We start from the raw sequence: 15,068 nt of genomic DNA, 5'->3' as shown, positions 1-15,068 counted from the left end.
GGCAAAGGATACAAAATTCTAATTAGAGATGAGGAATGAGTTTAAGAGATCAGACGTACACCATGGTGACCACAGTTAATGGTGGTAATAGTGTACTGGAAAATGCTGAGTGGATGTTAAGTGTTTCTCCCCACAAAAATAACTGTGAGATTATGCCTAAGTTAATTATCTGGGTTTAGTCATTTCACGATATATGACACTCATAGACAAGTTTCACAAGTTGAACATACACTTTTAACTAAAAATATGAAAAATAAATTTGAATAATTAAAAAATTGGAAAACATTGAAGAGAAAGGACTTATTTTCCTTCAAAATGTTGTGGACATCATACTATTCATTACATCTCAAAAGGTTCAACTAAGGAGGCATTATCCAAGAGAGACTGCTCCTGAGATTGGTTCTTTGTAGGAATTAAACATTCCTAAGAGTAAATCTCATAGCTTTAAAATCAAACTTAGGGAGGAAAAAGAGGTTTTCCTTGGAATAAAAAAAAGAAATTACATTCACATCAGTCTAAATGAAAACAAAATTGACTGAAAATCTTCCTGTGTGCTCTCTTCTTAGTATCCCAAGGGAGCTGAATTGCTTGTAGAGTAGAAAGAAGACAGAACAATTTATTTAATGAGGAACTCTGAGAATTCAAACCCTGAGGCAGTAGACTATTTAATAATGCTCCTGGTGCCCCTTACAAGGAGTTCTCTAATCATATCCTGTATAAAAAGCCTGTGCCCTTCTTAGTCATAGATTGTGGTGAAGAGAATTCTTCAGTGACAACCACTCATGAGCTGGTGTCCCAGGCAGGCTGTTGGAGCAGGCAGGAGAGAAAGTGGGCGCTGGGCTTTGATCTAGGACCGTAATGCCCAGGAAGCCCCCGATTCCTCTAGGCTGTGAAGTTCCTCTAAAGGAATTTTAGTTTCCATCGACAGATCTCTTCCAGCTGTTCTTCGGCTTCCCTTTGTGTTCTTGGGATCCTCCCCAGGACCAGTGTGTGCTTTGTTTTCTTTTGCTTCTGTTGATCCTAACTCTTCTCCACTCTTGTTTGTAATTGTACCCTCCTGTCAGGTTTTCTGCCTCCAATTCCTATTTATTAACAACTCACCAAAGACCTCTTACCTACCTTCTTCCAAGTGTGACTGGAGTTTTCTGTTCCACTTTCTACCAGCAGATCTGTCTCTAGTTATCTGTCTCTTACTAATTCTGTATTTTTATAGTTATTGTCTCACATTAGTGTCCACAGCAGCTCTACCAAGAACAGCATCTACTGTTTTTTTTCAGATGTTTATTAATCTAAATTTCTCTCCTCCCTCTTCCAATTCCTTTGAAAGCTTAGGAAAATGTAAAATGACTGAATTTGGAAGAGGATGCTTTGGCATGTTCATGGATCTAATACAAATCTGTAGCATTTGAAGGTAACATTTCCTTTTGGCTGTTGTTTGAAAACTACCATTTTTTTACTGAGTCAGGAAAATGTCCATGGTTTGCAGGCTGCCTCAGCCCTGGATGGGAAGCACAGAAATGCCTGATAGTGTTTTTCAAATGCAGTTTTAACTGTGATCATATCTAGGATTACTATTAATCGATCTGTTTTTATATGGAGGATGTTAACAAACTTCCTTATAATGAACAGTTTTAATTCATGGAATCATTGATCCTTTTCATCGTGTGTTACGCTTTTAAAATAAACATAAATGCATTGTATTTAATATCACTCCTCCTGTTTGTGAATCTTCACAACATGTGACAGGCATGACGTCTTCTCCTTTATATTAGAGAACACATTTTTATTTCAATCTTGACCCTTCCTTCCTAAGTATTACTATTACTATTTCAGAGAAGAGTCTTCTACCCACCCTCACATACTAAATTGGTCTTCAGTGATGTTTCTCTGACTTTAATTAATTAAAAACCGGTGGGAATTAATGACATTGACATTTTTGTGTCAGAGAGAATGTGATCATTAATTTTTAACTCATAATTTTCCAATAAACCATTACAGGATTTTTAAGTTTTTGAAAATTTTAATCCGTTATGTCTATCATCTATTTTGACGATCATCGCCCATTCAAGCAGGGAGACATGTTATCCTGCCTTGTATCTGATTTTAATGGTGGTACCCTTTATTTCCTTCTCTAATCTACATAGTTCAAAGAGGAAATGTTGAACTGATAATAATCAGAATTGCTTACAGATGGCAGCCACCCACGGTTAAAGGTGATATTGATTCATGATAGAAATGCAAGGATGACCTATTGAGGTCATAAGAACAGAATTTCATACTTAGGAGAGTCCATTGTAGGAGAACAATTAAATCATTTTAATTAATTTAAATGTTCAATCCTACCATGTAGTTAGTATTTATTTCTCCTACGGCAGAGGTGAAATATTTGCTTTTAAGAGAATTAGACTTTTTTCAGGACCACAAAGGTTGTAGGCTGGTGGACTAAAATTCAATTCTTAGAATTCCATCTCAAGAACCCAATAAATGAGAACTCTGTAGTCCACCTTTGGACACTTACATATCCAGAGTAATTGTAATTAAAAGGATGATCATAATTATAATAATAGGTATCATGTATTGAAACTGCCACCATGAACAGAGGCATTTTTAAACCATACCAACAATGTAACAACAATAAACCTCATTTTAAAGTAAAAAAAAATTTAAGGCACTGACAGTGAAATGTCATTTCCTTATAAACAGTCAAATCATAAAAAGATGGTATGTAGGTTAATCACTAATGTGAAGGTTTTCCAAAAAAAAAAAAAGCAGTATATCTAGAGATCATCAGAGAAACTACATGGAATGTCTGGGGTTATGCTGGAATGGCACTATAAAATATAACATTAATTGATGTCCATGAATTCAAATGGAAGTATTCACACAGGACATCCCTGATAAAGAGAAGAAATTTATGCTGCATTAAAGGAAGTGTGGGTGCTAATACACATTTAAATGAAAAATGAGCTGCCGCTTCAAGGAGGGAATCACAGTGATTGCCAAGATCAAATAGAAGGGTGATATTAAAAGGTGGTCAATACCTGAGGCACAAATTTATTCTTTATTGAACATGCATTTACCTCCTTTCTCAGCAGATCATCAGCTCCATGGAAGCAGAAAACGACACAATTCTGACACAGTTCCTCCTCCTGGGCCTCTCAGAGGATCCCGAATGGCAGCCCGTCCTCTTTGGCCTGTTTCTGTCCATGTACCTGGTCACAGTGCTGGGGAACCTGCTCATCATCCTGGCTGTCAGCTGTGACTCCCACCTCCACACCCCCATGTACTTCTTCCTCTCCAACCTGTCCTTGGCTGACATTGGTTTCATCTCCACCACGGTCCCCAAGATGCTGGTGAACATTCACACACAGAGCAAAGACATCTCCTACATCCAGTGCCTCACTCAGACATATTTTTTCACAACTTTAGTTGGAGTGGATAATATTCTGTTGACAATCATGGCCTATGACCGCTTTATGGCCATCTGCCACCCTCTGAGATACACAGTCATCATGAACCCCCGGCTGTGTGTCCACCTGGTGCTGCTGTCTTGGCTCATCCTGTCCTGGGTCTCCCTGATTCATGTTCTACTGGTGAATCGACTGACCTTCTCTATGGGCACTGAAATCCCACATTTCTTCTGTGAACTGGCTCAGCTTCTCAAGGTGGCCACCTCTGATACCTTTATCAATAACTTGTTTGTGTACCTGGCGACTGCCCTGCTGGGTGTGTTTCCTGTCACTGGGATCCTCTATTCTTACTCTCAGATTGTCTCCTCCTTCCTGAGGATGTCCTCCATGAAGACGAAGTCTAAAGCATTTTCCACCTGTGGGTCCCACCTCTGTGTGGTCTCCTTGTTCTGTGGAACAGGACTTGGGGTTTACCTCACTTCTGCTCTGACCCACTCTTCCCAGGCAAGCTCCGTTGCCTCAGTGATGTACACTGTGGTCACCCCCATGCTGAACCCCTTCATCTACAGCCTGAGGAACAGGGATGTGAAGGGGGCCCTGGGGAGACTCCTCAGCAGAGCATCCTCTGGTCCTTGATGATCACTGACCTCAGAACTCAGGAGATGTTGTGTCCCCTGAGGAACAATGCACTGAATTACAATATCTTAACTCTTTTCTATCCTAAATTTCATGCTTAATTTCTTGTATTCCCAAAACTCTAGTGACTTTCCTTTTCCCGATATTCATTTCTTTTTCCTCTTCAGCAACTTCCCGTGTTAACTCTTCCCTACCCATGGTTCACGAAGTCTCAAGTGTGTCATGTTGTCTAACGTCCCTTGCTGAGATTCCAACATGAGAGCCAGCACTTGTATCCCCTGCTGAGATGGATTCCTCAAAAATTGTTGCTTGAAGTTTCTTGACCTCTCTTTGGTTGTAACCCTGCTTTCCCTGGAAGAAAATGAATGAAAACCATCACTGCCAAATGCTGACACTACTCAGAGTGTGTTTGTCCTTTACATGCATGGCTTTATTTGATCCTGAAAACATTGCTTGGGGGATGTTCTATGAAATTTGCTAACTTCTGAAAAGAAACTGAGCTTGGAATTCACGCTCACCTGGAAAATGGCACGGAGCCCAACTCCTAGATTTGGTAGCCTCATTTTTGTAAGAATGGTTGTGTTTCCCACATGAAAGCTGGAATCCAGTCCTGAAAGTGAGTTTGTCCTTTGCTTTCATGGTGACATAATGTCTCTGAAACATTGTGCATCGTTTGTGATCTTTGCTTTCTCCTCCCTCCCTCCCTCCCTCCCTCCCTTCCTTCCTTCCTTCCTATTTTTTTCTTTCTTCTTTGCTTCCTTTCTTCTTTTCTCCCTCCTTCCCTTATTTCTTCTTTTCCTCCCTTCTTTTGACTCTTTCACTGGTAATGTTATTCAGTCCCAGTCCTTGTTCTGGCTGAATACTATTCCACTGCATGTATACACACAAGCTGTCTTTCCAGTTATCCAGTTTTGGACAATTGTGTAATTACCTATTTGGGGTATTTAAGTCAATAAAAACCTGCGTACATTAACCCTTACCCATCTTCGTTTAAGTATGCTCGGTGATTGTGCATAATGACAAAATCCCCAAGCAAAACTTTTTCCCTGACCTCGTTATTAAGCAAGCAAATGTCTACGCTTGTTTTAATTATTGTAGTAATAATCTCAGAGTGGAACTTCTGTGTTGTATGGTCATTTTACGTTTAGTTGTTATAGCTGAGCACATTTCACATTCTATTGTGTAGAGCTACCAAAATGTTCATATCCTTAGCAATACTTAAGGAGTATGTGAAATTGATAAAGTTGGGTTATATGCATTTACAAATATGCTGTTACAAAATCTGCTGTCCTCTATGATTAATGTTAATAATCTCACTGTGCTTTTGATTTGCCTTTAGCCATGATTAATTCAACATCTTCCAGATGGCTATTGGAAGGCACTATGTATACTTTGGAAAAATGACTTCTCACTTACTTGCTCATTTTGCAATGGTACAGTGTGCATTTGCTTCTGACCTCTAAGATTTCTTTGTCCATTGTGGATACTTGACTCATAAGATATGTGTTTAGAAAATATCTCCCCATTTTGTATATGGTTTCCAATTTATGTAAAGCACATAATTTATTTTTGTTCATTTAAATCATAGTGGTATATAATGCATCCTTTGAAGTTATTTCTCCCAACTAAAATTTTGTGTCCTTGGACCAACATCTACTCATACCACTTCTCTGGTAAATGCCCTTTTAATCTCTGTTTTCATGAGTTGGACTATTTTAGATACCATACTTAAGAGAGATTTATGACTGACTCGCCTCTTTTAAGAGAATGTCATATGGTTTCATCCATGTTGTATCAAATGACAAGATTTCCTGTTTTTTCTTTCTATACTACTGGCCTATGGTTTGGAATCACCATTCCTTTGTGATGTATGTTTTTTGCTAGTATGGATAAGACTCCAATTCTGATTTTTTTTCTGTTAATTTGATGCAGGATTGCATATTAGAAGCTATTTGTCTTTACAAAGACTTTTGGTAACTTTCCACCCCACTGTTGTCAGAACATCTTAGAAGACTGCAGCTGAGGTGCCAGCCAGAGTTACAGTCATCTCGTGGCTTCACAGCTGAGGATCTGCTGCAAAGGTATTTCATGCAGCTGTGGGCAGGATTCAGGTTTTTGCAGGATGGTGACCACAGGCCTCTCCTAATTCCTAGCCACAAGGGACTCTGATGGAAAATCTCAGAACACAGAAGCTGGCTTGTCAGTGTGTGCAAGCAGGTGACAGAACAAGGGAAGACCAGGCCTATCCTTCCATCAGTGCATTAGTTCCTAAGAACCCCAAGAATATGGAGCTGTCTCTCTCCGTATGGCCCACCACCCACCAAGACACCAGTCTGTCAGCAAAAATATCCTACAGAAGAACAGGCAGATGGCATATGTACCTCTATTCTGTAGGGGACATTTCCACAGTTTTGACTCTGCTGCTCTTGTACCTGAAGTCAAAAAGAATAACCTTGGTTCTCTTCCAACAATAGGGTCTCACTAGAGCATCACATTAAACTGCTGTCCTTCCATGTGCAGACACAACAAGGGTATCCAGTAGCTCTGAATTTTTCTTGAGAAAGTGCTGCTCTCACTCCAGATGTACTTCTTTCAGATTCTGTATGTGTTATCACCTAATAAAACCTTTAATAAAATAAACAATTCTCTGTCTTCATCGAAGTTGATAAAATAGGTGACATGGGTATCACGGTCTTTGAAAATTGTCCATAGTCTACCCATAAGGACCTCACAAATGATAAAGATTAAGATGGTTGATTGTTTATTGACCAATGTAATAAAATCTCAATATATACCCCTTCAAGTTGAATGTGGTACAGATGATGCTGTTGATGTGTACATGGATACATGCTAGAGGTGAATTTTGCAGGATCACATAACCTAACTCCAGGAATGCAGTGACCTATGAGAGATGCCTGGGATTCAGATTATGTAATAAAAGCATGTTTTGTATAATGATGCAAGTTACACAATTTCTAATACTCAATGATTTATGAGTTCTAGGAATATGCATTTGAAAACAAATCTTTTTATATAATAATAGGAGCTATCATTGATGGAGAATTATTGTTTGCCTGGCTCATGACATACTTATATATAATCATTTGAAGGGGTTGGAAGAAATGTTCTAATGCAGTTAATTTGCTCCTGAGGAATCTTAGACTTGAGAGGGAGGGGATGTTGCCTAAATTCTCAGGTGTAAGAATCAGTGTACGATTGAGGAAATGTCTCTAACTCCAACACTGTTTCTATTTTCTATATTTTCCATCCTAATCAAAGATTGTCACATTACAATTAGGTACTTGATGTGGAGTTTAAAGGATTTCCCTGAAATCTCCTAATTTATTAAATAAAATAGAAAGAAACTGTAAGAAGACCACATTGTTATTGTATTTTCCAGGGACTTTGGCTACCAAATGGGTAGGAGAACAGGTAACCTGCTTTGGTTGGTGACATGGACTAATATCAATGTAAAGTGAAAGAAGTAAAAGTTTGTTTAATTTATGGTGAAATATTTGATTTAATAATCTCCAGACAATCTTCAGACATAGCAACCAGAAATGTGAAGCCCCCAGTGACACCCCAGATGGACACCTGAGCCACACTGACACTGGCTTTATTTTCTGAGTATTTTTAAATGCTTCAGTTGCAGACATCTCAAAACAGACCTTTCTCTCTCTCTCTCTCTCTCTCTCTCTCTCTCTCTCTCTTGTGATTTGTCACTTTGTGTTCACCCAAGAAATAGAAATAATCCAGTTCTTTTAATGGGATGAATAGCTGGGAGGGGCAAAGAGGGAAAGCCAGGTCACAGTGAAACTGAAGGTCTCTCGAAAACACTGAGCTTAGGGGTGTCAGACAAATATACTGAATTTTTCATGTAGTGAAATTCTGTGACCCTGGAAGAAAGTACATAAAAACAAAACCAGAAGGAAAGCAGAGCAGTGATTTCAAGTGTCCCTGCTCAGCATGAAAAGGTAACTACAGGGGGTGAGATTAGAGCAGAAAGAAAATTGTTGAAAACCCGGCATAATGACAAGCTACTTGGTGTTGACCGAGAGTGGGTTTATTTTTTCAATTATATTGCATTAAAGTAAAATCATGTAATGGACTCAAATGTCAGACTTGAAAAATCGATCACATGTCAATTGTTTGTCTCCCTGAACAAGGCACTTCCCCTCCCCTTGGACTCAGTTTTCTCTGCGTGAGATCAGTGGTGCAATAAGAGGAACTATCTGACATGTGTTCTTACAAATGTTTTACTATGTTTCTCACATAAATCCCTTTTAAAATGTAAATGAGTTCTTTTAAAGACTTGCAGACAGACAGGAATTTGAAAGACGTGAACAGTCCACACAGATTTCCTACAGAGTAGATGAATATACTGGTAACAATCTGTGGCTTACATCTTCTCTTTGTCTTCCTCCTCCATTAGCGTGAGGAGGTCCTTAGAGACTGGAGGAACACGGAGCAATTTGGCTAATTAGGAGCTCTGTTCTTTGGGCTTCCAAGGCCATTTAATAGGCAATAGTCAGCCTGTCCCTTTCGTCACAGTTGAATGGCTCCAATATTGAGGGTCCCACACCTTCGTGTGCATCAGGAAGATCCTATCTGATGCTGAATCCTTGTCAAAGCTGGATACATATATTTATCCTGGGGGTAAAGTCTCACCCTTTGCTGGGCCTGGGCCTGTCTTCGGACCTGCATTCCTTGGTCATGACCCAGGAGAGAAGCATTGTGACCAGGTAAACACAAAGGGAACCCCAGCTTGTGGGAGAGACCCTGGGAAGTGCTGTTTCCTCGTAATGAGGACAAACATGTTCATTAGTAATTCCAACTGTCCTCCTTGATCTCACCTGGCCACAGAGAGCTTCAGTATCTTCCATGTCTCCCGTGTCAGGCCAGGTGAGCGACATGCAAAGTTTCTCCTATGAAGAATGAGAAGTGTATGTTTTTGGTTGTGGTTGGGGGGAGCAGAAATCTTATTCAAAATGTGCTTTCCACCCAAACTGCTTCTACTTTTCGTAGATATCACACCCACAGTAGTAGGAAATGCATCCTTCTTAGTGATCCAGATGGGCTGGTTCCATATGTTGGTGATTGTGAGTTACAGTGCTATAAATATTGATGGGGATGTATCATTATACTATACTGATTTTAGTTATTTTGGATAAATACTAAGGAGTAGGAGAGATGAGTCGTTGGTGATTTCATTCTTTTTATTTTATTTTATTTTATTTTGAGTTGCTGGACATTGAACCTGTGCTTTGGGCATGCTAGGCAAGCACTCTATCACTACGTCATATCCCCAGCCTCATACCTACACTTGAGGAAACTCTATCACTTTTCATAGTGGTTGTACTAATTTGCTGTCCCACCAACAACACATACGTGAACATTTTCCCTCACATCCTTGCCAGTGTTTATTATATATTGTATTCTTGATAACTGCCATTCTAACTGGATTGAGGAAAAATTTCAGGACAGCTGTTTTAGGATTTCTCTGATTGCTAGGGATATTGAACATGTTTTCATATGTTCATTTGCATTTTTGGCCATTTTTATTTCTTCTTTTGAGAAGTGTCATAGTGCTTCTTAATTTATTTAATTTAAAAGTCTTTTTTAATGCACAAAAGTATTGTTATATCTTTTTCTTAAATGAGTAGGCATTATTTTACTGAGATAGGTATTTTTTAAATCTCTAATATTGTTTCTCTTTGAAATCTGTTCAGTTGAGCATTTCTGAAGTATGAACAATTCTAAGAAGACAAGGTTTATTACAACTGAGAAGTGTTGCTAATAGTTTATGGCTATCAAAGTTTAATTCAAAATATATAGAGTTCTGAGTAACCGCTCGTTTCATTTTTCAACCATTTTCCTTTTACCCAAGGTGTACAAGGAATATGGAAGAACAAAATCTAACAGGTATCTCAGAATTCTATCTCATGGAACTGTCAGAGGACCCAGACCTGCAGCCCCTTCTCTTTGGACTGTTCCTGTGCATGTACCTGGTCACAGTGCTCGGGAACCTACTCATCATCCTGGCCGTCAGCTCTGACCCCCACCTCCACACCCCCATGTACTTCTTCCTCTCCAACCTGTCCTTGGCTGACATCTGCTTCATCTCCACCACGGTCCCAAAGATGCTCATGAACATCCAAACTCATAGGAGAGCCATCTCCTATGTGGGCTGCCTGACACAGATGTCTCTATTTAGCATTTTTGGATGTGTGGATGACATGCTTCTGACTGTGATGGCCTATGACCGGTATGTGGCCATCTGCCACCCCTTGCAATATATGGTCATCATGAACCCTCGCCTCTGTGGCTTCTTAGTTTTTCTGCCTTTTCTGGTTAGCCTTTTGGACTCCCAGCTGCATAATTTGATTGCTCTACAACTCAAATACTTCAAAGATGTGGAAATTGGCAATTTCTTCTGTGATCCATCTCAACTACTTAATTTTCCCTGTACTAATACATTAACCAATACTATAGTCATGTATTTTACTGGTGCCATCTTTGGATTTTTTCCAGTCTCAGGGATCCTTTTCTCTTACTATAAGATTGTTTCCTCCATCCTGAGGATCTCTTCCTCAGGTGGGAAGTACAAAGCCTTCTCCACCTGTGGCTCTCACCTGGCAGTTGTTTGCTTATTTTATGGAACAGGACTTGCAGGGTACCTTCATTCAGCTGTGTCATCCTCCCCCAAGAAAGATGTGGTGACCTCAGTGATGTACACTGTGGTCACCCCCATGCTGAACCCCTTCATCTACAGCCTGAGGAACAGGGACATTAAAAGTGCCCTGTGGAGGCTGCACAGCAGGACGGTCTAAGCTCATTATGTGGGCTGCCTGATGTTCCATCTTTTCTTAGTGTTGATCAGAATCTCAGTCATCTAGGACTTCAGATGCTTTAATTTGGAATCACTATTTTTGTGTTTTCTTAGTTGGTGCTCACTTCATATTTCATGTCTGAAAACTGTTTTATTGGGGTGTCTTTAATTCAATTTCACAATTTTCCTTGGATCCCTTTTCATTGTAAACATCAAAATTGGCAACCCCTGTCCTTCTTAGGAATACTCTGGACTCCAGGTGAATGGAGAAACTCTATTTTTACAAGGTTAAAATTGTTGTCCTTTAAAGTTCTTGTGAATTTTCTTTAAAAATTTCATCCAAAGGGGCTGGAGTTGTGGCTCAGTGGTAGAGCACTTGCCTTGCACATGGGAGGCACAGGGTTGGATCTTGAGCAACACATTTATATATGAACAACACATGCATATATAGATGTAAGTATATATGTAAAATGTATATATTTTAAAAAAAAACAATTGCATCTCAGTATGAATTGAGGCATGTTACATCTTGGGGTCAGATCACTGGTCTCCAGTTTGACTTTCATTGTAAAAGAAGTTAATTTTTTTTGACTAGGTCTCATGCATATGGATTCCTATTAATATGGATCTGACTAATTAAATGTTTAGAAGAACCTTCTATAAAGGTTCCGATGCTGGTTCCTAAAGGGATTTTCAAGATGGCCTTAGGCCTGAGCCTATGCAACTCCATTTTAAAAACTCCAGTTTGAAACCTGCAGTCTCACCAGGCACATCTAACAGAGCCTTCCAGTATGGCCCTCAGACAAGTCACGTCCCTTCACCCTGATAAACAGAGTGAAGCTCTGGCAGGCTGTCCTCGCCTGATAAGAGGGAAAGGCAAGAAGGCCACAGTGGAGACCACCAGACCAGATGTTTCTGAAATCCGTTGGTAGCTGATAAGGATTGAAAGCCCCAAAATGTAGTATAAATAATAGAGTTAATGAAAAGGGATTCAAGCCAGCCGAAACAAGGATGCACATGAGCTGGAGAGCCTAATGAGGACCTGACATCCCAACACTTGTCATCATTCCTGATCCTCTGCGTGATCCTCACTGCTCTCCAACTCTACCACCTCGCCTGGGCCTTGGTGAGAGCCACAACTTCTCCCTACGACCCTCTCCCCAACCAGTCCGCTTCACACCAGGAGAAGCCTGCCTTGGTTCCGGATCTGATCACTGTGGTCTGAGTGAGTGTGCATCTGCTGGACGTAAAGCCTAAGGCCTGAGACTTTTGAGCTCAGCGTGCAGAGGGAGAGTCTGTCATGAGCCTGTCATGATTAGGTGTGTCTGCAGTGCTGAGAATCAATCTAGAATTGTCTGCTGTGAACTGATTATGTCTATCACAGTGCCTAGCATTAAGGACTGTCGTTTTCTTGATTAAGAACCTATAGAGTGAAACTGTATTGAGTGCTTTGAGTGCATAAAGCATTGAAAAGGGCAGAGACATGTGGACATTCTTTATTTCTCCCCCTCGACTGCATATGTCACAATTTTGCCCCTTTGCAACAGGGATCAAGCTCAAAAGGGTAAGTCAGAGCACCAGGCAAGGTGATTTTCTTGGAATCTCTTCCTTAAACACACATGCCCATCTACCCCTGGAGCTTGTCATGCACTGGTCTAAGCGAGTGACTCTCTCCTCCAGTCCCACCCTTCTGTAGTTGTATTGTCAGGCTGACTGGGGACTCTTGGAATCACTTCTCCACCTTCCACCTGGTTTGGTGGTCACACTGGTTACACCATGGTCACTAACTTCATTAGTTTGAAAATCCAGTATATGTCACTAGGCCCTTTTTCCTCTCTCTCCATTAAAATATTTAGATTTGTTCGTATTCTTATGGGACCCGGAGTGATAAATTGTAACATGGGGGAAAAGATATGTTGTGAATTGTCTGAAATTGGAATATTTTTAAAAGTGATGAAGATATAAAGCTTATTTTAAATGTATATGCTTATTCAGGTGTCCAAGTGAGTGAGGATTCAGGGGTGGTATAATATGACACATTTTCTTTAAAGAAAAAAAAATCATCCTTTCTTATTCTGTGGCTTCCTGCTTTGCCCTGTGTTTTCTTGCTATCACATGCTACAACCATAATAAGCCAATTTGTCATGAGTCCCTCATTAGAGATGGCACCATGTTATTTTGAATGTCCAAATCCCAAATTGCAAGCTAAATAAACTTCTTTTCTTCATAAGTTTTCCAATATCAGGCATCTTGTGATAGCAACAGAATCATACTAATACAAAAGGGCAATTTAGCTTTAATCAATCAATGAAAATGTTAATCCCAAGAAATAAATGTTAAACCCTTTCAAGCACACATACCCCAAATAATTTTTGACCAAATATTTGAGTACATGTGGCCCATCAAGATTCCATTAATTTCCACAATCTCACACAAGAAATGTTGATGATATATTTACAGATGTATATCCAGCATTGCTATACCTCACCAGACTGCTTGACATTCTACTCCTGAGAGAAGACATACGTAGGTTTTATTTTTATTATTAAATAATTTGGGGGGAATTATTGTTCCCCAAGTTGAAGAGTTAGAGAATAAAAAAAATAGATATCGATCTTTTCTATAAAAACAAGTATAAGGTAATGAAGAGAAAATTTTCTTAATTAAATATCTAAAAAGGAATGCCAGAAATTCTGCGTTAACTTTTTTCATCAGAATAGTAACCATAGGGGGCATAATGAAATCAAAACAAAATACATACAACATTTTATTATACCAAACAGCTACCATTGTTTTTGTATGCCATACCCTGTAAATTCTTTCTGCTTTGACAGTAACCTCAGTATGTTATCCCTGCCACCCACAATGACATGTCATCAGCAGGAAAACACTTTTGCTATGGCCTAATCATGACAAATGTCTCAACACTGATTCTTCCATCCCTGTTTGTACTCTGCATCTACCATTTGATCTTTCTCACAGAAACAACTCTATAATTTATCCACTCGTGCTATCCGCAAAAAACATCCTTTCCTCCATATACAACCCAGTTATGCATATTCTACAATATTCTTCATGTAAGTAAAGGATAAATAAATCTCATTTCATTAGCACAGAGGGTTTTTTCAGTGAGAAAGCTGCATGGAGAGAATATACAAGATTCAGCTGATCTCACTATTTACATAAATCTTACGTTACATTAGAAAAATGGCAACCATGAGACACCTACGTTAAATGTCCAAGAACTGAAAACACAAAGAAATCTAAAGATGGGAAAAGAGTATATAGGAGTTATCTCAGCAAGTTGAGCTAAGAGTGCTGTGGCAACCCAAGAGCGAAGGAGCAAATACAGACAGTACAAAATTGTGGCATTTAAATATCATTAACTAACCAAAAACCAGCTCAATATTTAAGAACTTTGGTAGCTAAGAGTTGTGCTATGGTTCAAATTGTCTTATGTTCCCCCCTCAGCTCCAGGGAGGGCACCTTGGTGTGCAAATAGCTGCTCAAATTGGTGTGTCTGTGGGGAATTGATTCCTGGAGAGCCTTGGCTGCCATATTTCTCCATCTTCTAGACTTTTCTCCAGCTCCTCTCTAACACTCAAGAGCAGGTTAAATGCCACAGTGCTTATGGACACAGGATTTGACATTATTGTAGATAGTTTATTTGAAGATAAGGCAAAAGGTTTCTTATTGAAAGGTATTTCTATTATCAGTTTAAATAAGTCCATTTTGAAACCTGAGCATTTTGTGAATTTAAATGTACCCTTATATCATTAGTGTGGTTCTAAGTATGATACAAAACTCCTTTTCTTTAACTTCCTCAAGTACATATTTGTGGGGAAAAGTATTTACCTAAGAGGGTGCTTGAGAAGATGTAGTTAAATATATTGATCAAGACAGTTTTTAGTGTATTGACACAGAATTATGACTTTAATCTTTTATTTTCATATTGATAAATTCAACCAATAGCTTTTCAGGCAGAAATTTTGATTTTTAATATTAGCTTCTGAAGTTTTTAGTTGTGTGGGCCAGAACTTGGTACTTCACTCTGAAACTTTCAACATGTTCCTTTTTAATGATATTTGCTTGTAGGCCCTTAGGATTGATTAGAAAATGCGTGGACATGGTAAGAATCTTTAAGGAGATATATCATTATCCTGTATCCCAAGATTGATGTGATTCCAGTAAAT

The 15,068-nt window shown here is 39.2% G+C and overlaps 2 protein-coding genes across 2 annotated transcripts; both read left to right on the top strand.

The window, feature by feature from the left end:
- The first annotated feature begins 3,107 nt into the window (after positions 1-3,107).
- Positions 3,108-4,046, top strand: LOC101964831 (olfactory receptor 7D4). Its single transcript, XM_013366104.2, has one exon. It carries the CDS (start codon positions 3,108-3,110, stop codon positions 4,044-4,046), a length of 939 nt encoding a protein of 312 aa, XP_013221558.2.
- Positions 4,047-9,940: 5,894 nt separating this feature from the next.
- On the top strand, positions 9,941-10,876 carry LOC101956259 (olfactory receptor 7E24). Its single transcript, XM_005342134.4, has one exon. It carries the CDS (start codon positions 9,947-9,949, stop codon positions 10,874-10,876), a length of 930 nt encoding a protein of 309 aa, XP_005342191.2. The 5' UTR covers positions 9,941-9,946.
- Positions 10,877-15,068: the final 4,192 nt, after the last annotated feature.

The sequence above is a fragment of the Ictidomys tridecemlineatus genome, chromosome 2 (assembly GCF_052094955.1).
Source record: "Ictidomys tridecemlineatus isolate mIctTri1 chromosome 2, mIctTri1.hap1, whole genome shotgun sequence".
In the NCBI taxonomy this organism is placed as follows: domain Eukaryota; kingdom Metazoa; phylum Chordata; class Mammalia; order Rodentia; family Sciuridae; genus Ictidomys; species Ictidomys tridecemlineatus.
This window is presented reverse-complemented; position numbering and strand designations above follow the sequence as displayed.